Source organism: Talpa europaea, assembly GCF_964194135.1.
Source record: "Talpa europaea genome assembly, chromosome: 15".
NCBI lineage: Eukaryota > Metazoa > Chordata > Mammalia > Eulipotyphla > Talpidae > Talpa > Talpa europaea.
In genome coordinates, this window is record NC_140083.1 from 6,194,442 (window position 1) to 6,219,994 (window position 25,553).

The 25,553-nt window shown below is 61.1% G+C and overlaps 1 protein-coding gene across 2 annotated transcripts; it reads left to right on the plus strand.

Annotated features, from left to right (window-relative positions):
- Positions 1-1,583: 1,583 nt before the first annotated feature.
- On the plus strand, positions 1,584-24,691 carry TMPRSS6 (transmembrane serine protease 6; the record flags this gene model as incomplete). 2 transcript variants are annotated; one of them, XM_084254951.1, is made up of 17 exons in its annotated part: positions 1,584-1,779; positions 5,309-5,442; positions 6,505-6,572; positions 7,103-7,287; positions 7,526-7,567; positions 8,985-9,189; positions 11,727-11,863; positions 13,116-13,228; positions 13,538-13,647; positions 18,213-18,358; positions 18,600-18,698; positions 19,594-19,707; positions 20,891-21,007; positions 21,299-21,467; positions 22,738-23,045; positions 23,904-24,040; positions 24,533-24,691. In XM_084254951.1, 17 exons carry the CDS (start codon positions 1,584-1,586, stop codon positions 24,689-24,691), a joined length of 2,439 nt encoding a protein of 812 aa, XP_084111077.1. The 2 variants fall into 2 exon arrangements, with proteins under 2 accessions (XP_084111077.1, XP_084111078.1); XM_084254952.1 differs by having other exon boundaries at positions 22,738-23,009.
- Between the last annotated feature and the right edge of the window lie 862 nt (positions 24,692-25,553).

Here is a 25,553-nt window from a genome sequence, read left to right on the forward strand (position 1 = left end):
AAACAGGAGTGTGGCTGCCCCTGGGGCTGAGAGAGCTGAGGCTCTGCCCTGGGCCCAGCTCCCCCATGGAGGCCCCCTCAGGGCGGGGGGACAGCCAGCTTCTCACCAGGAGTGCTGTGGACACTTCAGGCAGTGGGCAGAGCTGCCCACCCATCAGGGAGATTTACCCTCCTTGCCTTGACTGGGAGCCGAGCCAAGAGGAGTGATGGGTAGGGAGCGGGAACAGGGGGGGGACAGACGGGGGTGGGGAGCCTTATCTCCAGATGGGAAGACTGCAAGAGGAGCTCTGTTTTCCAAAACCCACTATGTAGCCAGAAATAACCCTCAGGAGACACACACACGCACGCACACACACGCACACACATGCACACACAAGTACACACACGTGCACACACATGTACACACAAGTACACACACGTGCACACACATGTACACAGCCGGGATGGATTATAAAATCACAATGGTGTTAGTGGCAGTAGTAAAAGCAGCCTAACTTCTCAGGGCCCTGGGACCTTGTCCTGCTGGTGGTAGACGGGGAGGGGTCTTCTCCGTGGCCCTAAATCACACTCGGAAGTGTGCTGGGGTGGGGGGAGCTCTGAAGATAATCTGTAGACCTGAGCACGAGAGAGGTGACATTCAGTTATTATTTAATCACAATGTATAATTAACAGCTTGCAGAGGGGAGGCAGCCGTGGAGACACCGAGGAGGCAGAGTCTGACACCTGCGCTCCCTGCTGTGTGACCTTGCGCGAGGCTTAGCTTCTCTGGGCTTTGGATGTTTCAGCTGCAAGATAGGGCCAGATATTCTATTCAAATCACTTTGGGGAAATGAAGTCAGGCACCCCCTGGACTGAGCTGGGTGGGTTTCCTCATCTGTCCAGCGGGCGCGGAAGCTTGGCAGGTGTTTGGAGGCTTAAGCAAGATAATACGTGGAAAGCGTCCGCAGAGTGGCCTGAGGCAGCACCGTGGGGGCCAGTGGCCACCCCGGGGACACTGGGGGATTAGACGAGATGACGTCTGTGAAATGATTAGACCGTGAAATGAATATTAGTTTTGCCTCCTTTTTTCACCCCTAAGAGGTTTGGATGGGCGAGGGGGCGGGACCCTGGTCCCGCACAGCACTGGCTGGGGAGGGGCAGGTTCTTGGTGTCCCCATTTCGGAAAACCCCACTATGGAGAAGCAGGCGGAGGAAGAGCATTCCCCTTCCTACCAGAAGGAATGCTGAGAAGCTGGCTCAGAAATTTGTACCCCAGATACTCCAGCTCCATCTGGGAGCAGCCTTGGGGGTAGCGGGTGCAGGTGGGTTCAACCATGGAGATCTGGCAGTGGCCGCAGTGAGGCAGGGCTGAGGGGTGCGCTGACCCCACGCTGCTGCTGCCTCTTGGGGAGCTGCTCTCGGACTTGCTTTCCCCCTTGGCAAGCTGGCCGGGCAGCGCCCACTTTGAGTCACTGCTACTTGGGGCTTGCCTCCTCCTCCAAAGGCAGGGGTGCTATCCAGCTCTCGTGTACCCGTGGTTCTCAGCAAAGGCTCCCGCACAAATACCAGGCTGTTCCCAACTTCCTATTCTGCTTCCCCACCAGGATGCCCATGGCCAAGGCCCCGCAGGTGACAGGCGGGCAGGGGGACGGAGGTGATGGAGAGGAGGCAGAGCCGGAGGGCATGCTCAAGGCGCCCGTGGAATCGAGGAGAAAAGTCCGGGACTACCTCCGCCTGGCGCCCCTGTGGCTGGCGCTGGTCGTGCTGGCTGCAGTGGGGGTCCTGCTCTGGTATTTCCTAGGTAATCATGTGGGCTCACCAGGGAGAGGCACCTGGGGGGGACTTGGGGGGCAGTGGGGGCACAGAGGACCAGGACTCAAGGCCCGACCATGGATACCTAGCAACTCAGCTGGGCCAGGCTCTTCCTCTCTCCGAGTCTCCCCCCATCCTATGAGGTGGCAGCTGCTGTACCTACATTTCAGGTCCTATGGCTCAGGCCAAGTGGAAGTTCCTTGCTCAGGACAGAACCCCCAGCTCCCTGGCCCCCAAAGGGGAAGGAGTGTCTCAGAGCACCTTGTTCTTGTGAACTGACAAGCTGAAGCAGCGTAAACAATGCCTCCCCTTGCCAGCAGCCCCCCTGGGTTGCCCCGGGGCTCAGAGCCAACTGGCTCTGCTGGAGGAGGCCCAGTGGCGCCACTGGTGCCTGCACCAATTAGTGCTTCTGCTCACTTGAGCCCAGCCCGGGAGCTTTTCTAGGGTGGGGACCACAGCTCTACCAGCTCTGGGTCTCCAGGGCCTGGCAGGGATGGAGGAAGAAGCGGAGGGGACCCAGTCCTCAGGCATGGGGGGTTCCTCACAGCATCGACTTTCACACTTGAGCAGCGTGAATTCAACACACGTGAGGAAGGGGTTGGGGATCTGCCGTGTTCAGAGCAAGCAGCCAGGGCCTCTGCCAGGGCCTGAATTTGGGTCCTCCTGCCGGGTACCACAGCCTCAACCAGTCCCTGGGCCCCAGGAACAACTGGTCCATTTTCTGGGTCCATTTGTCCACCCTTCCTTTTGTTCATTCATGGTCCGTGCAGCCGTTCATGCGTCCCGCGAACTCTCTCGAGCACCGACTGTACATCTCTGAAATTGATGGAGACCATGGCTTTCCTCGGCCCGTGGCCATGGAGTAAGGGATACACCAGACCAGACGTGCCCATGGGAAGACTCCCTGGTCACCGTAGAGGCTCACGCCTTCCTTCATTTGGAGATAAAGTCACCTACTATGTGCCAGGCTCTGCCCTTCCCATAACTCACGAGTGTGCCAGGATAGAGGAGGCTGAGGCGCAGGGAGCACAGCTGGGACACCAGCTGTTGTTGATCAGAGGCTTCCCATTCAACCCGGCCCAGGGCAGAGTGCTCCCTGGCTCTCGCTCACATCGCAGGGGGGCACTTTGGAGCCATCATGGGGAGACCAGGTCAACCCAGCTCCGGCACAGAGGGCGGGCGTTGTGCAGAGCTGGCCCTGGGCTGACGCTGTGCTGTTCAGAGCTGGGGTCTGTTGCAAATGGACTCACCCTGACTCAGGTGCATCATCCTTCCGCTGCTCCAAGCCGAGCATCGCGGCAGGGAATGGAAGCTGTGTGCACTTCACCACCGGCAGGAAGCCAGCGCCCCAAATAGCGCGGGCTACTGAGGCCTCCTTGGGCTGCAGGATAATTAATCTTCAGGGTAAACCATGGAGCAGCAGGCTGGAGGGCCAGGAACTCATCTTCCAGTTGTCTTTCTTTGCAGACAGTCTAATTCCTCCTGATTAGCAACTGGAGTAAATCGCCCTCTTGGGGGCGGGAGCCCTGTGGGCTGAGGTCTCAGGGGGAGTGCTCCCAAGTCTCAGCTGAGGGAAGCTAACGCCTGGCACCCGCAGGGATTAGGGTAGAGGAGGTACTTCAGGAGAAGTTTGAAGGATTCCTCCACCCAGGCCAGGCTGTGCTCCAGGCCCCTGATGGGGAGGTGGGGTCTGGAGACAGACACGCAGGAGGCTGACCTGGAGTGGGCTCGCCCACCTGACGAGCAAAGGACAAACAAGTGGGCCCAGGGTGGGCCCAGGAACCCCTGGGAGGACAGGGCAGGGCTGGCTTCCCTAGGCCATGGGTGCTTCATGCTGCCCAGCTGTGATTCCTGGGCCTCTCTCTCCCCTCAGGCAGTTTTATGCTTTTATCTTAAACCTTCCACCCCCGGGCCCCCTCTCACACCCGACCTTCAAGAGAAAATGGAACTGCTGAGGGGAGATTCCCTAGATTCTGGCTACACCCAGCTACACCCAGGTGCTCTGCCCTCCTGGGGGAACCACCCCGTGTCTAACGCCAGCTGTTCTCCCTCCAGATCGCACCCTGTGCTCATGGGGTGGGGGCTCCAGCGATGCTCCTAGCCCTTCTCACGCCTCCTGCGCTGAACCCCTTTGTGCCTCCTTTGCTCCCTTTACAGCAAACTTCTCGAAAGAGCCCTCTCAAGGTGCTGCTGTCTCCATTCCCCGCGCCAGTCTCTGCCTCCCTTTCCAGCCTGGCTCCGCATCCCCTTCCATTTCAGCGGCTCTGGACCAGGAGGCCAGGCCTCACCTCATCTCATCGCCTCTGACCCATGGCAGCACTTGACCTTGACAGGCACCACACCCCTCCTCCTTGAAACCCTTTCCTCCCTGGCCCCTGCAGCACCCCCTCTTTTGCTCTCCCAGGTGGGGGATGCTCCTCTCTACCTCTGCCCACTTCTTTCGTGCTCTGACTGGAGCACTCGACTTTAAATGCCCTTTATACCCTGGTGACTCCCACATGCACATCTCCAGCCTGGGTCTCTCCCTGGCTGCTGCGGGGGGGTCCCTCTTCCGGGATGTCGGAGGGATCTCACACACCCCTGGCTCAGGATGCAGCTCCCCGCTCCACCTGTCTGTGCATCTCATCCCTCTGTTTGCTCCCCCTGACTCCTTACTCTGCTTCACTCTGGCCCCAATTTACCAGCAAACCCAGTCATCTCTGCCTCCAGCCTACTCCTGCCTCCAGTCTCGCCTCTCGTTCTCCACCGCGCAGCCCGGCCAGGCACCCTGGGCTGTCACCGGGAGGTCTCTCAGCGGGAGCCGCCTCACTGTCTCCCTGCTTCTGCCCGTGCCTCCTAGGAGGGTCTTTTCATACAGCGAATGGAATCACGTCACCTCTGCTTAAAACCTTTGGTGGCTCCCATCTTGCCAGACCCCCTGCCATCACTCCGCTCTTCCTCAAACATACCAGACAAGTCCCTGCCTCAGGGCCTTTGCACATGCTATTCCTCGCTTCCGAAGGCACTACCTTTCCTCCCCTCTTCTCAACCCTCTTGCTTTGGCTAAAGGGTCACCCTGGCCCAGACCCAGCATCTCTGTCCTGTCCCCTCGGTGACTCCTTGAAGCCACCCCTCAGGTGAGGCCTGCCTGCTGTGGCCACGGGAGTGGCACCTGTCTTACGCACCACTGTCAGCTTCCCACAGGGACACGTCTGTCTTGATTTGCTAGAGTACCCCAGAGTGGGTGCCAGGAACCTGACCTTCCGGGCCCATGTGGGCTCCCTGGCCCTCATGTCACCCTCATGCTGGGCTGGTCACTGCGTCAGCCTCTGGGACACCATCTGTCTGCGGCCTCTCTCCCCGGCACCTTGGGGCCGGTTTGTCAGGAAATCATCCTTAGATGATGCTGATGGCAATGACAAGGACGATGGGAGCTCAAGCTGTTGGAGACTGGGCTGAGGGTTCAAGGAGGCAGGGAAGGCTCGGGGGAGCCACCCCAGGCTCTTCCCGTGCTGACTTGCTGGTCTCTTCCTGGGCAGGGTACAAGGCAGAGGGGACCGTCAGCCAGGTGTACTCGGGCAGCCTCCGCGTGCTCAACCGCCACTTCTCCCAGGACCTGGCCCGCCGGGAGTCCAGTGCCTTCCGCAGTGAAACCGCCAAAGCCCAGAAGATGGTAGGGAGGGTGCGGGGGGGGGGGGGCATGGGGCAAGAAGCGGGGCGCTGATGGGAGCAGAACCTGTTGTGCCCACGATAGAAGGGGACATGACATAGGATGGTGGGAAAGTTGGTGGACTCCGGAGTCCTGTGCCCTTGGATTAAATCCTAATTGTGCCACCTAGCAGGGGCGCAGGGGTGCTGCCAGGGCCCCACCCACAAGCCCTCCCTCCAGGCCCATGGCTTTTACTCTGTGGGGGAGGGGGGAGTGGTCTCTTGCTGCCAGCACTTCCCTCTCGGAGGCCACTGGACCACACCCTGTCCAGCAGGGCAGGCCGGACGGAGGTCCCAAGAAGTTGCTGCTACGCTTGGCCAGGAGAGATGGAGAAGGTGGCTGCTGCCCCGGCTCCCTCTAGCCTTGGGGATGCCCCGCCTCTCTCAGGGCCCTCCTGGTGGACTGCCCCTCAGTTGCCTGCACAGTTGCTCCTTCACAGCCCTTTGGCTGCCCCCCTTCCTGTCTCTTCCCCACCCCCGTGCCCGCGTTCCCCTGGATCACCTCCAAATAAGCCCCTGGCCTCCCGTCCCTGGCTCAGGACCTGCCTCTGGGGACCAAGCCAAGTCTCTCTCCTGCCTCGTCAGGGGGGTGATAGCAGAGCCAGGTTGTGCAAGGGCAGGATGGGGGAAGCTCTCTGTGCCACTCTAAGTGCCTGGGGACAGGAGGCCTGCCGGGGTCCACCCTCAGGACTGTGAAGAGCAGTCACGGGCGCAGACCCACTGCCTGAGCTATAGACCCAGCAGGGGTCTGGGAGTCCCCTGGGGCTCCTCAGGGTTGAGGAGTGACTTTTGACTGGGAGAGAGGTCACTTGTGGTCTGGGGGGTGAGTGCTAGGGTGGGCAGAGCCTGAGGGTGGGAACGGGTGTGACTTTGGCCTGGGCCAGCCTGTCTACCCGCGGCCCAGGGGCTCCTCTTCAGGCAGGGCCGCAAGGGCTGGAGGGCATCCCGGGGTGGGAGGGGGTTTGGGAGACAGTGGGGCTATGTACCCCCAGGGGGTCACCAGGGGCTATTTTCCCCCTCCTTTTAGCTCAAGGAGCTCATTGCCAGCACCCGCCTGGGCACTTACTACAACTCCAGCTCGGTCTACTCCTTTGGGTGAGTTACCCTGCCCCTCCCAGCCCGTGCTAGCACCTCACACTCAAGATTGGGGGTTGGGGTCACTGTCAATTTCTGCTATAAAGCCCTCAATTTTTTAAAATGGGGAAACTGAGGCACGGAGAGGCCACTTGGCTGGTGTGTGGCCTCCCTTGCTGAGCGGGGTCTCTGCACCTGGGGGCTGGGCCTGCGCAATGGAGGGGGTACTGGACCAGGGCATGACAGGCATATCCAGGCCCTGGTGAATCCAGGAGGCCAAGGCAGGGGTCCAGCTGCCCCACTCACATGTGGTCTGTGGCACACAACCCAGCCTCTCTTGCCTCAGCTCCTCAACTGCAAGATGGGGGTGATGAGAGCACTTCCCTCAGAGCCAGGTAGGAGGCCTCCCCGCCAAGATGGAGCCCACCACCTGGGAGGTAGTTAGCGCTCAGTGTAGGTGCAGCATTGGGTTTTCTCCCCCAGGGGAGCAGGGACTGGGCGCAGGTGGACTGTCCACCCTCCCCAGTCCCACTCTCCTCTGCCTGCCTCAGGGAGGGGCCCTTCACCTGCTTCTTCTGGTTCATTCTCCAAATCCCTGAGCACCGCCGGCCGTCGCTGAGCCCTGAGGTGGTGCAGGCGCTGCTGGTGGAGGAGCTGCTGTCTTCCGTCAATAGCTCGGACCCTGCTCCCTACAGGGCTGAGTATGAGGTGGACCCCGAGGGCCTGGTGATCCTGGGTCAGTATAGGAATGATGCCCGCCAGGGCTGGGGTGCACTCAGGGTGGGCCGGGGCCCCAGCCCCCAGTGTCCCAGGAGCCAGGACCGAGGTGGCCCAGGCAGGGGGAGGGTCAGCATTCAGGGTCCATCTCAGACAGGTTGGCTCTGATGGTCTCCTCGATTTTTATTTTCATTTTCTTTCATTTTACTTATTTATTTATTTTTGTCTTCATTTGTTTGTTCGTTTCCTTTTAACAGAAGCCAGCGTGAAAGAGATAGTTGCCCTGAATTCCACGCTGGGTACGCTATTTTTGTTTTCCTCTCTGCTTTCTGTTTGAGTTGTGTTTTTCCTGACTTGGCTGAGTGGTGGGGTGGGCAGGTGGCTTCCGTGGCAGCACGAGAGTGCAGACCTAGACCTACCCAGGGGATGCCAGGGAGGACTCGGGAGGGCTCCCAAGTGGGGCTGTGGGGGAGGTGTGCGTTTGTGAGCAGGTGTGCGTATCTTGCACACGAGTGTGTGTGTGGTCTGTGTGGGCTGAGTGTGAGTAGCAAGTGTAATTGCACTTAAATAAGACTCTGTTTTCCATCAATTTGCCTGTGAGTCCCCTTTCCACTGACGGTAGAAAACAGTCTGGCTAATTCAAGGTGTAGCCAGTCACTTTGGCTTGGCCTCTGGGAGATAACATGGCCGTGACATTCAAGGATTTTCCCGCCACCTGTTCCTTCCCTGTCCCAGCCAGCCAGGCTAATGTGCCCTCTCCCCCAGCCGCTGCCGTATTGCTGATCTCTGCGTCTGTCTGAGAGGGCTGCAGTCTTCCTGGTCAGCCCTGGGGCGTAAAGGACAGAGGCCACTAGACCGCACCACACAAGGAGTTCTGTCTGAGCTGTGGTCCGTGGGGCTGGCCGCTCCTGGAGTTGTGCAGTGCACCACGTGCACAACTGTGCTCCGGCCCTGAGCAAACCCCTGAATACCCTGATTTCTCCTAATCGGTCTAGAGTTTCTACTCAGAGCTCAGAGCTTCAGCCTCCTCTCAGGGAGACAGTTTAAATCCTGGTCACACCTTCTCTGACTTCCTCTCCTTCTATCTCACTGGTGAGATGTTTCCTTCCTGGGTGGGTGGAGGTGATATGGTCCAAGTGAAGTTTCAGATAGTTTAAAGTGGTGATTCTTATACAATGATGCAGGGAGCACCTAGCAGAGATTTATTTAACTTATGAATGAGGGACCCCGTAGGATGGTAAAGCTGCTTCAAAAGACAGCACAAGAAACTGCTGGATCGATCGATCAATCAATCAATTGATCTATCATCTACCTACCTTCTAGCATCTTTCTCTCTCTGTCATCTGCTCATCATCTATGTGGCATCTGCCTAGCTACTTAGCATCTGGCTGTCCTCAGTGGACACAAAGAGCATTGGGGTGAGATTGTCAAGTTAGACCACAGCTGGTTGATGTCCCACCATCACCTTGGGGGTTACCCTCCTACAGAGCCAAAATCCTTCACTGCTTCTCAGTCTTCTGAGTCTGGGACCTCATCAACAGTCAACAGTCAATCAGTGTTATTATTCCCGAGGGGCTCGGGGGCCCCGTGGGGTGTCTAGTACAAGGCCAGCCAACAGCAGGCCACCTAGTCCGCCCCTGATTTTGTAGCCATGAATCGAGAACGGCTTTGACATTTCTAAACGATTGAAACAAATCATCTCCCCGGCCCCTCCAGGCTGCTACCGCTACAGCTACGTGGGCCAGGGCCAGGTCCTCCGGCTGAAGGGGCCCGACCAGCTGGCCACCAGCTGCCTGTGGCACCTGCAGGGCCCCGCGGACCTCATGCTCAAGCTTCGGCTCGAGTGGACGCGGGCCGACTGCCGGGACCGCCTGGCCATGTACGACGCGGCTGGGCCCCTGGAGAGGAGGCTCATCACCTCGTGAGTGCCTGGGAAGGGGGGCGGGAGGGGTGAGTATGGGATCCAGGCCACCACCAGCATCCCGCGCGGAGGTTTGGTTGACCTTGGGCCCCGGGATCCGGGAGACAGCTGACCCAAAGGGACGCAGGGAGAGGAGGCTGGACATGGCTGCATCCTGGGGAAGGGCCAGTCCCCTTCCCCTACCTCAGGTTCCCCATTTGTAACAAAACAGTTGTACTAGAGGACCCCCAAGATCAGCTGCAAGGGACAGCATGGCTTAGTAGAATATTTCGCGTCTGGCAGCCCTGACTTCTAATTCCATCTCTGCTGCTCCCTAGCTGGGTGCCCCACGGCAGGTTACTGGGCCTCTCTGAGCCTCAGATTCCTCACCCATGAAATGGGTGCACAATCGTGCTTCCTTTGCAGAGTTATTGTGAGGCTGGAAATGAAATCCTCTGTGCCAAGATCCTCCCTCATCATTATTCCTATTCGGGAATTTTATCCACTAGAAACTCAGGAGCTGCTACCCACGACGGCTCTCATTGCGCAGGGTGTGCCAGGGGATGGGTCACAAAGGGCACATTGCCTCTTTGGTAAAGAGGGAAATGCTGAGAGTTCTTGAGGAGACGGGTAGGGAGTGAGAGCACGAGCTCTATCGGGGAGTGACAGGGTCAGAGGGCAAGGAGTGGGGTGAGGATGCCATAAAGGGGCTGGCAATGACCTTGGAGCCTGGTTACCTCCCCATAGGGTGGGGACAGCTAATGGGGCCCATAGGGCACTGTAGGAGGTGGGGGACTGGCAGATTGGTGGGCTTGCTTGGGTTCCAGCAGCTTCTAGGCAGGGGTCAGGGGTGGGGGCAACCTGGGTGTTGAGTTCAGGGGCAGCCCTTGAGGGTGAGCTCCTCCCCAGCCCGTCCCTGAATCTCCACCCTGCTCTGGGCTGCACCCATGCTCCCCACTGTGTGCCTGCTGCCAGGCTCTGTGACCTCAATTTGGAGAGTGCGTGGGCTGAGTTCCTTGGAAGGCAAAGAGCCAGATATCATCTGATTCTTAGACTGATGAGGGTCAAGGTGCTCACGGGCTTTCCCTGGGGCTTCTGAGTGCCCCCCCCAACCCGTCTGCTTTTTTGGGGGGGAGGCTGGCTGCCAACTCAGCACTATTCCAACACCGTGCTTGGAGAAGCTTTCAAATGATGGCTCAGACCAGATTGGGATCCTCAAACTTGCACCCCAGAGCCATGAGTGGGGGACTAAAAAACCCGAGAGACCCTGGCCCACCTTCAATCTCTGGGTTTGTTTCCTGTGTCACACATCCTGGTTGCCTGGGGGACATTTTTGTTACAACAAAGACCCCCCTACTAAGTAAACAAAAGAAAAGAAAACCTTCAAGTTGAAAATTGAAGCCACCATTAAAGGGGACCTCCCTCTCCCTGAACCCTAACTCTGCTTTCTGGGGAGATAAGCCGGGGCCGAGGAGGGCTATGTGGAGGTTGGGGAGCAAGACAGTGAGAGCAGTCCCACTGGTATACGCAGGAGGAAGGGAGTGCTGGGGGAGCAGCTGAGAAATGCTGCACCCCAGGAACCTAAGACACCAGGACCCTCCTGGAGAAGCCCTTGGATTTATTGACCCCACTCCTGTGGGGCTCCAGGGGCGCCATAGCTGGCAGGGCTGGGGGCCATGTTTGGCTCTCCCTCATCACCTGCAGGAGCGCAGCCCCCTCAGGCCCCATCCGCGGCTGCCAGATTCTGGGGTGTCTGCTGGGGGAGCGGGAACAGGACTGTTGCTGGCACTGGTCTATTAGCAGGGACTCCGGAGAATTCCATCGGAGGGAAGGGGATTTTGGGCAGGGGTTGGCGAGAGGGTAAAGGGGAAGCCAGCCCCCCACCACCCGCCGCGACCCGCGATGGGCAGGCCAGAGACACTGCAGGGAGGAGGGTGCCGGCCGCAGGCAGTGTGCTCTGCCAAGTGTGCTCTGCTGTGGCCACGGGTGGGGCCTGGACACGTCCCTGAGCCTCAGCGGCCCTGCCCAGGCAGGCAGTTGACCCTGCCAATCTCTGAAAAGCCTCCTCAGGACTCATCCCAGATCTCTAAGAGTCCCGGATCCTAAGGTACTGGTATTTTTCTGAGCCCGCCAGGCGCAGGCTCGGGTGGAGTCCTGGGGTAAGGCAGGGGCCGGTCTTAGGCCAGAACAAGGCTGGGGGCGGAGTGTGACCTGCCGGAGCCAGGTCCCCACTGGTGCCATGGTCGTCCTGGGGGGTGCGACTGAGGCACACAGGGTCTCAGGGATTCTGAGGGGACAGGGCCAAGGGGCTGCAGTCAGCTGCCATAGTCAAACTCTCAGCCTCAGAAGTGTGGACGACTTCCTGGCCGCTCTCTCTTGAGATGCCTGCCTGACCCTTACAGGGCCTCCGGTTGGTTCTCTGGGCCAGAGAGGGTCAGAAACCTGCCCGTGGACACACAGCAGGCTGGCTGGCCGAAGGCCTGGATGTACAGACTCTTACGGGACGCCCTCCAGGCCCCTCCCAGGCCCGGCCCGCTCCTACCTCTCTCTGCCCGCAGGGTGTACGGCTGCAGTCGCCAGGAGCCAGTGGTGGAGGTGCTCGCGTCAGGCGCCGTCATGGCGGTGGTGTGGAAGAAGGGCCTGCACAGCTACTACGACCCCTTCCTGCTCTCTGTGCAGCCTGTGGCCTTCCAGGGTGAGGGGCTCAGGGTCCTGAGGGCAGGGGAGGGCCACGGAGGCAGAAGCGGGGTGTTGGCCTGGACATGCCGGTCCCCTCCTTTGCTCTGGTCGGGGATGGGCTGGGGGAGAGGGAAGGTTCTGGAAGCACCTCTGCTCCTGCTGTCTCATCCCGGACCCTTCTCTTCCTTCCTCCACTCTTACTCCATTCCCTCCTTCTTCACTCTCCTCTCCCCTCAACTCTCACTCCCTCCTTCTCTCCCCATCCGGATCTGTCTCTACTCCCCACCCCAGCTTCCACCCCCTTCTCTCTGCCCAGCTGGTGACTGAATCTGGGGCGGGTCTGTTGTCAGCAGGCCTGTGGACCCACTGGAGCCCAGGTCTCCCTGAGGTCTTCTGGTGCTCAGGCCAGCACGCCTATGCACACTGCACCGACCATCCGCTGCCCCCACTCTCCTCCTGCTCCCCTATCTCCCTCCTGCACCCCTTCTCAGGGTAACCACACCTCACCTTTCATGTTATCCTTGAGCCTGGATCAGCCCCACCCCTAGGCAGGCAAAGCAAACCTTGCAGTTTGCAGAGCTCATGGGAGGGGGCGCTGCTGCTTCTCCTCCTGCCCCTTCCCCTCGCGGTAGCTTCCCCCCTTCTCCTGGGGGTGACTCCTGAGGTCAGCTGGCTGTGACCCTGGTCCCCAGCTGATCGTGACCTGGGGTGCCAGCTGCCCTCCCAGGGCCCCTGGGGCCAATGAGGCCGCTGTGCTGGCTGAGTCCCAGGAGGGTCAGTGACAGCTCCGGGGCGAGAGGGGTGAGGGGCTTCAGAGACCCTGACTTCGTGGGGCGGTGCGGGCAGCCGGGGGCACTCCTGATCCCTCCCCTTCTCACTGCGTGACCCTCAGTCAAGTGGCTGCTCTTCTGTGAACCTCATCTTTGAAAAGGGGGTCATTGTTCCTTCCCCGACCCCCGTGTCCCCCCAATTCTCCTGCAGTTTTGAAAACACCCAGTAAACAGCCATGTGCGGCACCACAGATGTCAGCAGCAACACCTATTGACACTGTGAGTGCTTTGTGTCCGCTTAATCCCATCGGCTGCTGTGCACTGTTGCTGCCATTTTACTGAGGAGAAAACAAAGGTCCAAGGCCACAAAGTCACACTCAACCCTGTTCTTGGCAGTAGGCGTGGTGGGGTGACAGCTGCCCCCGAGGTGACACCTGCAGGGCGGTGCATCGGGGCAGGGTCGGGGGGACCCTGTGTAATGGCCGTTCTCCGGGACAGCCTGTGAGGTGAACCTGACCCTGGAGGGCCGGCTGGAGTCGCAGGGCGTCCTCAGCACACCGTACTTCCCCAGCTACTACCCGCCCACCACCCACTGCTCCTGGCACCTGACGGTGAGCCCCACTCCCCTCCTGTCCACCTGCTTGTGCCCAGAGCACCCCCAGGGCTCGGGGACCCCCGGCTGGGAGGGGAGGGCTGTCCTGCCTTGGCTGAAGCGCCCACAGGCTGAGCCCAGGGTGCAAATCCCGCCAGTACTAGGCAGATGGTGAGTGTGGCCAAGGTCTGGCCTATTTGTTGATTGACTGACAGACCTCAGCCCAGCAGCGCGCTATGGCAAGCCTCCTCCCAGGGCTGCCGTGGGAGGTGGCCCACCAGCCCTGCTGTGCCTGAACGCCACCTGGTAACCAACTCCTCCCTCCCAGGTCCCTTCCCTGGACTATGGCTTGGCCCTCTGGTTTGATGCATACGCACTGCGGAGGCAGAAGTACGACCTGCCCTGCACCCAGGGCCAGTGGACCATCCAGAACAGGAGGTACCCACCCTCTGAACCCCATCCTCCCACTGGTATCCCCCAGATCCCAGACCTCAGGGGAAGCATAGGAAAGGAGCAGAGGCAGGACTAGGACAGGGCTGACCCTGTGCTGGACCTGCCCCCCACTCCGAGCCCCCAGGCCCCCAACAGATAACTCCATCCTGGTGGAGCCCAGGATTCTGGAGTTCCAATGTGCAAGATTCTAGACTTCTTGGTTCCAATGCACTAAAATTGGAGGGTGCTTGGATCCTGGGATTTGTGCCCACATTCACCAGCGCTTGCAATTGGTTTATTGGTTGACCCATCAGCCAAAGTGGGGCAGATTGACCACGCTCCTTGATGTGCCTCAGGGCTCCCTCAGGCCCTTGCTGCCTCCTGGGCCTGCCCAGGCGGAGGGTGCTGGGTGGGCCGGGTGTTGGTCTTGCCTTGGCACCAGGACTACACAGGGCGCCTGAGCGTGGCCAACAACTCACACTTGGGGTGATGGGATGCGTTTTCCTGCTCTCTCCATCCTGAGCTGAAGCTAGTATCCCAGAGAGGAGCTGGGGGGGAGTGCAAAGTTAGACACCTGACCTCACCCCCAGGCCCCTGGCTCTGCCATTGGCTGAGGCAGGGTCCTGGCATGGGGCAGGGCGGCTCCTAGCTGGGCTCGGTTCAAGGCATTCAGCTCACTGGCCCAGCAGCCTGTGATGTCAATGGCATCATAGTTCTATTTCCCAGCAGGGGAGTTGAGGCTCAGCAGGATTAGGGGTGCAGGGCCACAGCCAGGGCCACCCCATACTCCCGCCAGCCACTACCAGCAGCGGTCAGACAGCGTTCCCACCCATGCTCCCCAAGCAGGGCCTTCTTCCTCCCCAGCATAGCTGCGGGATCGCAAGGTTTGGGCACTGGGTGCTGGGCTGGGGACCTCGTGTGCTTCTAATAGGGGTCACCAGTGGGCAGAGCCTAGCTGCAAAGGATATCGCTGCCAGGGTGGCGTTTCAGGCACAGTGACAGATTCTAACAGGGCTGGAGGAGCTCTCCCTGCCCAGAGTCACAAAGCACATTCAAGTTCTCAGACGTGTGGGCTGGGCAGTCCATGGAGCCCAACCCCACCCACTGTACAGGTAGGAAAACTGCCTCAGGTAACTCATCTGAGAAATGGAAAAAACCAGACATGAGCCCCACTCCCCGGGTCCTGGGGAGGCCTGGATGGAATAAAGAGAGGGCACATCTGCCGCTGCAGCCTGGGCTGGCTGGCCCCTGGCATCATGTGAGTTAAGGCCTGGAGGAGCAGGTGCCTGTCCTGCCTTCATGGACCACTGAGGAGCCAGGGGCGCAGAGAGCAGCAGTCAGTGACCGTCACCCAGGTTGTAACTGGAAAGGTCAGCTGTCACCCAGCGTGCTAACACCGCGGCTGTGTGTGGGCGCACATGCTTGTGTGAGGGCCGAGGCTTCTCCATCCTGGGCGAGGGCTGACCAGCTCTGAGAGCACTGGGTGGGGATGGGGGGCGGTCCCCAGCTCCATCTCTCAAGACTTGGTTGAGGGTCCAGGGTGCCAGGTGACCGCCCCAGGCTCTGCAGCCTCTGCGGGGTCTGGCTGTGGGAGGGAGGGCGGAGGTGCCCCGCAGCGGATGCCCCGGCGGGCCGCTTCCTCTAGGGCTGGCCTGATAATGATCATCTTATGCAGATGCTGGGAAATTCTTTGAATGAGCATTTGTTGGAAAATCTAGATGAGTGGGTGGCAGAGACGTGAGAGGTCTGAAGAGGAGTGTCAATTTCCAGCACAGGGTGTGTGTGTCGGTGGGGGGAGGGGGCACTAATCTTGGGTCCAGAACACGACAGGTGGGAACCCCGGGGGATGGTTTAGGAGAGAGGTGTCTGAGCCCTCAGGTGCCAGCGCAGTGATGAGGAAGGCAGGCTCCCTTCACCTCCTGGGCCTTCTTGGCCATCAAACCTCACTCCTAGGAACAACCCCTACCTCCCGGTCTCCTGCTCAGCTTCTTCTGTGCCCATCTGACCTGGCCAAGAACTCATGCCCTTTGAGTGCCCTGAAAGCGTTTTGGGAACTTGGCTTTGTGAGATCCGGCCACTGGCTGCTGTTTCACAGAACCCACTCTGGCTTCCCCCTTTCTGAGAACCTGCCTCCTGCCAGCTTCCTCTCCTGTGACGTCACTTTTCTTGTGCTCTGCCCTCCCAGGCCATCTCCCCTCTGGGCTCCTGAGCCTTCCCAGAGACCCCCAGCCCGGTTTGATTAAGGGGCAGCCCTTCAGCTCTCGGAGCCCCTGGGCGGCCGGCGCTCCTGCAGCCACGGAGGCTCCCTGGGTGCTGCTGAGCGCCAGAGCCTGTGCACACGCTGGTCCTGCGGAAGGCACAGCCCAGCTGCTGCCCTAGATGAGCTCATGGCTTGGCAATGCCAGCTGCCACTTTCACGGAAGTCATTTCTCACATATTCCTTCAAACACCCGCAAGTGAGATGTTAGTACTACCACTTCACAGGTGTGAAAATTCAGCTTGCTGAGGTTGAGCCCTATGCCCAAGGTACACAGCTGGCTCATGGGGAAAAGCTGTACCTGAATTTCAGCTCTGCAGCTCCAGGCCCAGGGCTCTGCCACCATGGCACATGCTGAAACCTTCCCTTCTTCAGTGCTCACCTTCTTCTTTCCACTTACCCTGTCCTTGGGAAAGGGAATGCATGCAGGCAGCCATCCACCCACCCCTCCATCTACCCATCCTGCCATCCATCTACCCACCCAACTTTCCTTCCATCCATCCATCCATCCATCCATCCATCCATCCATCCATCCATCCACCCACCCACCCTCCCACCCACCCACCCACCCAACCACCAGCAGGGCAGTTTCCTGAGGTGCCAGGCTGAACTATGGCTGATTCTGGAATTCTCTCTGGGTCTCCGGTAGAGAAAATATCATGTGTGCAGTCTTGACCACCCCTGGCCATCACTCTGGGTGACCGCACAGCTTTCAGGTTCTTCTAAATGGAAGTACATCCCCACCAGCATCCCTGTGACTCCCAGTGTCTCCACAATCTCCCTGTGGCCGCCTGGGGACAGTCCATTCCCTGACCTGTAAGGATGTCCAGTGTGCTTGACTTCTTCCCCCTGCCCAGCACTTCCCAGGCTCAGGTCCGTGTCTGCTTCCCAGGGCAATTCTCTGGGGATAGTGACCACTATGACATCGGCTTATCCACTTTAAAAACAACCACCCTTGTTGACTTTGTTTCGAAAGGACCAGAGACCAGGCTTGCACCCGGGCGCCCCCTGGCGGGGCCCGCGGTACAGTGTGGTCCCCGGGGGACAGCGGGCAACTTCAAGAAGAGATTCTCAAAATTTTCCATCCTAGCACCCTTGACACCCTCTGAAAGGACCATACGCCCTAGGAATGTGTGCTACAGAGTCTATGATTTATGTTTGCAGTGTTAGCAACAAAAACTGAGAAAGTTTTAAAAAAATCAATTCATTCAAAATCATAAAAAACCCATTACATTTTAACATAAATAACGTATTTTATGAAAAATTAGCATTTGATGAGAAAAGTAATCATTGCTTTACATTTTCGCCACATTCTTAAACGGCTGGAATAGCAGACGACCGCCAGATGCCCCCGCACCTACTTCCCTTTCCAAACCTCAAGGTCTCTGGAAAATTCCAGTGTCCTGTGAAAAGGCAGGCGACATCTATGCGTTTTTATGAAAGTCATTTGTACTTTGGACCCTCCCGGATTCCCTGGACCACATTTTGAAGACTTTTTCTTGGTCTGAGGGTGAGAATATGGCCAGAGAGTGTAGGGAGGCTACAGCCGAGGCCAGGACTGGAGAGCTCGGCCCTGGAGCTCATCTTGCAGGGAGTCGAGCAAGCTGGGTGGGTTCTCCTGAGGAGGCCGGACTCGCCCCGTGTGGCTCTTCTCTTTATGAGCCTTAGCTGTAAAATGGGGTGAGAATAACTCCCCCCTCAGGCTGGAGTGGCTGCAAGAACCCCAAAATCCCTGAACTGCCCCCCACTGGATGTGGCCATGGGCAGAGACGAGGTTGCCACAGCACTGGCTATGGTCCTGGGAGCTGGAGGGTGTGGGGAGCCCACTGGTGGTGGCTGCGTGTCTGTGGGAGGGACAGGGCTGAGTGGGGAGGGGGTTGTCTGTCACCCCAGCCCCAGGCAAGGGGCTCGACTTCCATGCACACAGAATAGACCAGTCAAGGACTTCAGCCTCTAGGACGCAGTGAGCTGCTTGTCAGCTCTCAGGCCAACAGACGACAGTCCCCTTGTCTTACAAGGGAGGCAAGGAGGCTCGGCCAGGGCGGGGGCTCACAGCTCCTGGGTGGCTGGGGCTAGATTCTGGACTTTGCATTCGTCCTACAGGCCATGGGGAGCCACTGGAGGTTTGGGGGCAGGCAAGTGAGATAGGCAGGCTGCTTTCCAGATGACCCTGGGGTGAGCGCTCACGCAAGGGAGAGCTCAAGACAGAGGAGGGGAGTGGGTGTGCGACTCCCCTGGCCCCTCAACTGGCTGTCTGCAGGCCAGGACCCTGGCTTTCCCTTCCCTGGACAGCCCATGTGTCTCTGTCCCCCAGGCTGTGCGGCCTGCGCACCCTGCAGCCCTACGCAGAGAGGATCCCCGTGGTGGCCTCCGCCGGCATCACCATCAACTTCACCTCCCAGACTTTTCTGACCGGCCCGGGCGTGCAGGCACACTACAGCCTGTACAACCAGTCGGACCGTGAGTACGGGGCCCAGGCGCCCGCGCGTGCCCTGCCCCGGCCGTGCCTGGGAGCTGGCCCAGGAGTGAGTGTGGTGCCGTGTGTGAGGCACCCAAGAGTGCTCCCTAGGCAGGAGCATGCCTGCCTGCCCATGTGTGTGCGGTTGCATGTCTGCATGTGGACGTGTGCTGCACCGGGCATGCGTGTGGGCACGCAGGTGCCGTGTGCGTGCTGCACCCATGACGCCAGTGTCCCGTGCAGCCTGCCCCGGAGAGTTCCTCTGCTCCGTGAACGGACTCTGCGTGCCCGCCTGCGACGGGGTCAAGGACTGCCCCAACGGCCTGGACGAGAGGAACTGTGGTGAGCCGCCCACCCGCCCCTGCCCCCACCCACACTTTCCAGCTGGGCCCCCACGTGTGGTTCGGGTCCCTGTGTCTGGGACTCGGGGCAAGTGGGAGTGCAGAGCGGACATGCGACCTCTGTGACCTCTGCAGGGCAAGCCCATGGGCCAGGCTCATGGGGCAGCCTGGGAGCGGTCGCCTGACCCCAGCCCAGGGCATCTCCCCACCAGGCCATCACCCCCAGTGTGGCATCCCGGAAGGAACTGAGAAAGAGAGGCAGGACCAGAGCAGGACCAGGAGGGCTGTTAAGCAAGGACAGGCTGGCCCTGGTCCTTTCTCCCGGCCAAAGAGAAAAACCTTCATCTCCCTCCCTTGAGTGGGGTCCTCACCCCTCCACTGCAGGGGTTCAGACTGGAACTTCCAGTCTTTACTGAGGTTGTACTCATGCTGCCCAGTCCTGGCAGAAGGGGCACAGTGTCCCGGTCCCCCGGCCTGGGCTCTCAGAACAATCCCTCTCCCCGAATCCTGGGTTCTGGGCCTGACTCACCCTTAGGGCCGACTCTTCCGGTCTGATCGACTGACACCTTCCTGCTCCCCATCTCAGCAACCATGTGGGGTGAGCAGCAGGCAGGAGGAGAGGTGTGCTGACCTCTGGAGAAGCCTCGGGCCTGGGGAAGGTGCCCGTGCTTGGAACCCCTCTAGCGCCAAGGTCTGCCTCAGGCAGGACAAGTTCGCTTGGACGAGCCACTTCACCTGCTTCCACCAGTGAAGTGGCCCCTGTGAAGACTCAGGCATGACGCAGCCAAGGAAGACTTGTGATGGTGCCGTGCGTGCGCTTCAATGCGTGCCACAGCGTCGCCAAGTCCAGCCTGGTGCCCGGCCTCCTCCCACAGCCCCCCTCTGTGTCTTTGTAGTGTGCAGAGCCACATTCCAGTGTCAAGAGGACAGCACGTGCATCCCCCTGGACAGGGTCTGTGACCGGCAGCCCGACTGCCTCAACGGCAGTGACGAAGAGCAGTGCCAGGAAGGTGAGGCGGCGTGAACACCAGGGGAACCAAAGCAGGGGCCTCAGCCAGAGTCCAGCCCCTCTGCATGCTTCTTCAGCAAAGGCTTCCTCCCTCTCGCCCAAACACCCACAACTCCTCTGTATGTCCATTTGTCCATGCGTCCATCTCTCTGCCCGTCCATCCATCCCCCCACCCACCCAGCCCTCCCTCCTGCAGTCTCTGCAACCACCCGTCTGCGGTTGGCTCACACGGCCACTCATCCCACCATCCCGTCGTGCCCAACCGCCTACCTCCATAGCCCCTGGGCCATCAGCCTGACCATGTGTTGGTTCTCCCAACCGCCTGTCTGTGCACCCCTTGCTCACTCCTCCATCCATGCACCCCGTGAGTGCCCACGGGGGCCCATGCAGCCGCTGATCTCCCTAACTTCTCACCTGCCCATCGGTCCTCACATTCATTCATTTATCTGACCTTCCAGCTACGTCAGTGTCCCTACCGGGCCACCCATGCACTCAAGCGCTAGTCTGCGTAACTCTCGTCTGTGTCCATTACTCCACCCACCCGCCCACCCCCTCGTCCATCCAACATCCGCAGACAACTTGGTGGTAGGCAGGGCAGTGAGGCACTGGGCGCAGAAGGCACCAGAGATGTGGGCCCTGGGCTCGGAGGTCATCCGAGAGCAGGAAGACGTGCTGGGCGACTCCTTTTGACCCAGAGCCTTTGCGACGTCACGTCTGGTAGCGTGGGGAGACTGCTGTGGTGGGGAGATCAGGCAGGGGAACGTCCTAGGGGAGGCAGGCCTTGAACCGGGCCTGGAGGAGGGGTGGAATTTGAGTAGGAGGCCAGTGAAGGGCTGAGGGCGAGGCAGGAGGGCAGCCAGGTGGGGCCAGGCCGGGGGGCACTGCCCGGCCAGGTGGGAAGCCTTCGTCTGGCAGCAGAGGCACTGCCCTGCTCTTGGAGTCCAGCCTGAGAGCCGCGGCACCGCTTGGTCATCAGGTGCCACACCTGGTCAGGAGCCCCAGTGTGAGAGGGGAGACGGTGGGGGGAGGGGACTGAGGACCCTCGGGGGACTATTTCGTGTCAAGGGAGATCCCTCCCGGCCACCTCCTGGCTTCGGGGCGCCACCTTCCCTGGTTTTGTTTTGGAGGCTCCCTTGAGTGTAGGAACCCACCCTGGTGCCCTGCCCCCACCTTCTCCACCCCAGGGGTGCCCTGTGGGACCTTCACCTTCCGCTGTGAGGACCGCAGCTGCGTGAAGAAGCCCAACCCGCAGTGTGACGGGCGGCCCGACTGCAGGGACGGCTCCGACGAGCTGGACTGCGGTGAGCCCGCCTGGCCCGGGCACGTGGGCAGACCCCCTCAGCCCGCTGGGCCCTGACGCGGGGAGGGCGGCGGGGAAAAGCCCAGAGGGCAAGGGAGCCACCACACTCTGCGAGTCTCTGCCATCCGGAACTGGGCCGGGCCTCTGCCCGCCTCCTTCCCCTTCATTCCCCCCCCACGCCCCCTGCCCTCTCTTCTGGCTCCAAGTCTCCCCTCCTGTTTCTTTCTGCGTCTGTTTCCCACTGGCCCCTCTCCGGCATCACCCCTTCTTACTCTGCATCCCCCACCCCCAGACTGTGGCCTCCAGGGCCCCTCGGGCCGCATCGTGGGTGGGGCCGTGTCCTCAGAGGGCGAGTGGCCCTGGCAGGCCAGTCTCCAGGTTCGGGGTCACCACATCTGTGGGGGAGCCCTCATCGCTGACCGCTGGGTGATCACGGCTGCCCACTGCTTCCAAGAGGACAGGTGAGGCGGGCAAGGGCCCAGACCCGAAGAGATGGGGGCAGGGGGGTGGAAGGGAGGTGCAGGTGTCTGAGCTCTAGGCGACAACGGGAAGGGTGGTGGGGAGCCCCCGAGACCGGCTTTTCCTGTGGATGCGGTCCAGGCTCCACCATGAGCCTGCTCTGGGCCGAGACGGGAGCTCCGCCTTGGATATCTTGCTGTCGGCTGGGTCAGTGACTCACTCCTCGTCCACCCAGCAACATTCACCGTGCTTGCTGGAGCCGGGGCTGCGCTAGACACGGGCCACAGCAAAGAACAGACTGCCCCCTCCCGCCCAGAGGCTGTGCCCCCTGCAGGTGTACCTCTGTGGGGGTGGAGCCCCAGAACAGCCTCCTGGAGGGGCATCTCCCCCAATCTCCCCCAGATCCACGCACCTTCCCCATCTTTGGTGGGCTGACCATGCCCCTCCCTGCTCGGCTGGGCCCGCCCTGCCTCAGGTCCCGCCCCCGGCATGGCCCCCCCACTCCCTTCCCCACACCTCTCTTTTTGGCCCTGGGCCTCCACCGAGCCCAGCCAAAGACCTGGAGCCACCAGAGCAAACCACCCTCACACCCAGAAGCCGGCGGCAGCTCCTCCCTGGGCAGATGGAGCCTCAGCACTCCCCACCCAGGCGGTCCGCACCCCTGGTGACCCAGCAGGTCCTCTCTGGGGCCTGTGCCCCAAGCCCAGGAGCTCTGGGCACGGTCTGTCCACGCCGCTCTCTCACCCGTCCCCGGCTCCCACTACCCCGGAGCTGGACGCTGACGCGGCATGCGGGGCTCTTGGCACCCGAAGCCCAGCTGAGCAGCCCCCCCACTCCATTCCCGCCCCTCCTGGTGGGGTCTGCCAGCCCCAGCCAGCCACAAAGTCTAGCAGGTGCTCGGGTATAAAGGAGACACCATCTGGGCCTGGCACAGAGCCACGTGTGTCACCTGCTGTTCTTAGGAGTTCCCCAGGAATATGTGAGTTGAGAGAGAGAGAGAGAGAGAGAGAGAGAGAGAGAGAGAGAGAGAGAGAGAGAGACAATTCCCGTTTCCCAGATGAGCTGCCCGCAGGCTAGAGAGGCGCACACGGGGAGGCTGGGGGTTCCAGGCGCAGACTCCAGCGTCGACACACTGGGCACTGTCACCCGCTGGCCACTGGCCTGGCAGAGCAGGGCGGCGGGGACAGGGCGTGCCAGCGGGGGAGTCCGGCTGGGGAAGCTGGCTCCCCTGGGGGGGGCGCCTTGCTGAGGAGGCCACCCTCCCGCCCCCAGCATGGCCTCCCCCGCGCTGTGGACCGTGTTCCTGGGCAAGGTGTGGCAGAGCTCGCGCTGGCCGGGGGAGGTGTCCTTCAAGGTGAGCCGCTTGCTCCTGCACCCGTACCACGAGGAGGACAGTCACGACTACGACGTGGCCCTGCTGCAGCTCGACCACCCGGTGGTGCGCTCGGCCACCGTGCGCCCCGTCTGCCTGCCCGCGCGCTCCCACTCCTTCGAGCCCGGCCTGCACTGCTGGATCACGGGCTGGGGCGCCCAGCGTGAGGGAGGTGAGCAGCCTGGGGTGGGGGGGGGAGACCCCTGCGGTCTGCCTCAGGCAAAGGCACTACCCCTCACCCCCACCCCCAATCTGGAGGTGGGCAGGACTGAGATCAGTGAAAGACCCGGCCCAGGCTGAGAGGAAAGTGAGCCCCCAGAGGATGATGGAGGACAGTGGCCAAGCCGGGGTCGGTTCTTCTTCCCTCCTCCACTCCCTCCACACACTTACGAGCACCTACTATGTGCCGGACAGTGACAGGCAAATAGGAGAGAAAGATGAAAAGAGAACAGTTGGGGGGAGGGAGGGTGCTGGGAGCAGACGTGATGGGGAGGTGTCCTCGGGGGTGAAGGACTCAGGAGGCTAAGCTGAGAGGGGGATGAGGGCAGCGCCACAGGCTGCAGGCGTGGGGCTGGCGGGGGTCGGCGGGGAGGACAGGCAGCCTCGAAGGATCTGGGACGGAGTTCTCTTCCCCTGCACTTCACACCCACCTGAGGCGTCCAGGAAGACCTGGAGCCTGGGTGCCCCGGCCCCAAGCCCCAGGGAGGGCCCCGCCCCAGGGAGGGCAGGTGCACCGCCTGCAGGTCGGTTTGAGGGAGCGCTGGGCCGGACAGAGGCTGAAGGGTTTAGGGGCAGGAAGGAGGGGTCGTGCGTGTGCTCTGGAGAGCCTGGACTGTCGCAGGGCAGACGGGTGGGGGAGAAGCTGGAGGAAGACACCATTCCACACAGGCTTTGGCGGGGAGGGTTCTGTCCCCACAGAGAATGAGCCAAAACAGTGCTGGTGAGGCAAGAGTGGGGAGAGCAGGCGAGCTGGGGGGAGCCCCGAGACGCAAGGGGGATGGTGGAGGGAGCACGAGGCTCCCGAGCGCCTCCGATCCTCCCACCTCCGCCCTCTGCCCACCGGCAGGCCCCACCAGCAACGGTCTGCAGAAGGTGGACGTGCAGCTGATCCCCCAGGACCTGTGCAGCGAGGCCTATCGCTACCAGGTGACACCCCGCATGCTGTGCGCCGGCTACCGCAAGGGCAGGAAGGACGCCTGCCAGGTGACTCCCTGGGCTGAGGAGGGAGGCCCCCCCCGCACACTGCCCCAGGCCTGGCCCCCTGCTCACACCAGCCTCAGGACGCCCCAGTGAGCAGGGGTGGCTGTCCCCACTTCACAGACGCCGCCCAGGCTGGGGGGTGGGGAGTGACCCGTCCCCGTCACAGACAGCGGGTCAGAAGAGACCTTGGGGCAGCAGCTCTCAGGCTCCAGTTCACTCCTCGCCCACCTCCAGGCACTGTGCCCAAGGGCACGCAGAGGGAGCCTGAGGAGGGGGCGGAGGGAGGGCGGGGCACGGGCACACACCCACAGTGCAGGACAGCGGCCGGGGCCAGGCAGGGCCGGTTTGCCCTTTCTCCCGTCAGGCGTGGGGGAGACAGGCTTCAAGTGGGATGTGACTTTCTTGGGGTCACTCAGAAAATCCCCAGCAGTCAGGACTTGAACCCCTGGGGGTGCCTCATCCCAAGTTGACCCTGACGCTCCTCTCTCCTCTCAGGGTGACTCGGGAGGCCCCCTGGTGTGCAAGGCGCCCAGTGGCCGCTGGTTCCTGGCAGGGCTGGTCAGCTGGGGCCTGGGCTGTGGCCGGCCCAACTACTTTGGTGTCTACACTCGAATCACGGGTGTGATTGGCTGGATCCAGCAGGTGTTGACTTGAGGCGCTGCCCCCTGAAGAACTGTGGCCTACCTCCTGGCTTCAGCCCAGGGCCTCCACCTGGCAGAGAGCAAGTATTTTGGGGGTGACAGGACCTGAGGAGGCAGAAGCAGCAGCCCATCCCCCCATCGCCCCGGAGCGGGCAGGGGAGGGCAGAGGGTCACAAGCTGGTGGTCAAGACTTCCTCGGGGCCTGGCTGGTCACCTGACGTGGCCAGGGAGTTGGCATCCAATGTGTCACCTCTGGATTCTTCCCTTTTCCAAACTTCCTCCAAGGCTGACTTTGGGGGGAAATAGCTCAGCATCAATAATGCAGCCCCCAGGTCCTAGTAGGAGTGTCTGAGACAACACCCCCCAAGTCAGAGGCTGCCAGGACACCTCTACTCAAGATTCCAGCCTGTGAAGCCCCCCGCCACCTGGCCCAACCTGAGGGGTGGGGGTAGAAGGTGCCCCACAGGAGGGACCCTCGGAGCCCCCGACACAGCCAAGTGGGCCAGCTGCCATCGTAAGCCAAAGGGTGGGGGAGCCCCAGTTCCAGGGTCCTCGCCCCGCCCCTTCTGCCCAGGGCATCCACTGCCCACCTCGCCCGCCCTACGGAATAAAGCCGTCTGACCCAAGGCCCTGCGCTGGAGTGTGAATGGGGACTCGGGCAACCAACCTCACGCCCCGACTAAGCAGACTCTGCTTCCCACCCAGCCTGCCTGCCAAGTGGAGAAAGAGTCGCAGGAAGGCAACAGTGTGGTGACCCTCGGGCCAGAGCGGGGGACAGGGCAAGTGACCGTCTCCTTCTGGAACTGTGGGGAGAAACAGGCTCGGAGAGGGAAGGGCAGAGTCAGTTGCATGATCACAGCAGACAGCGCAAAGGC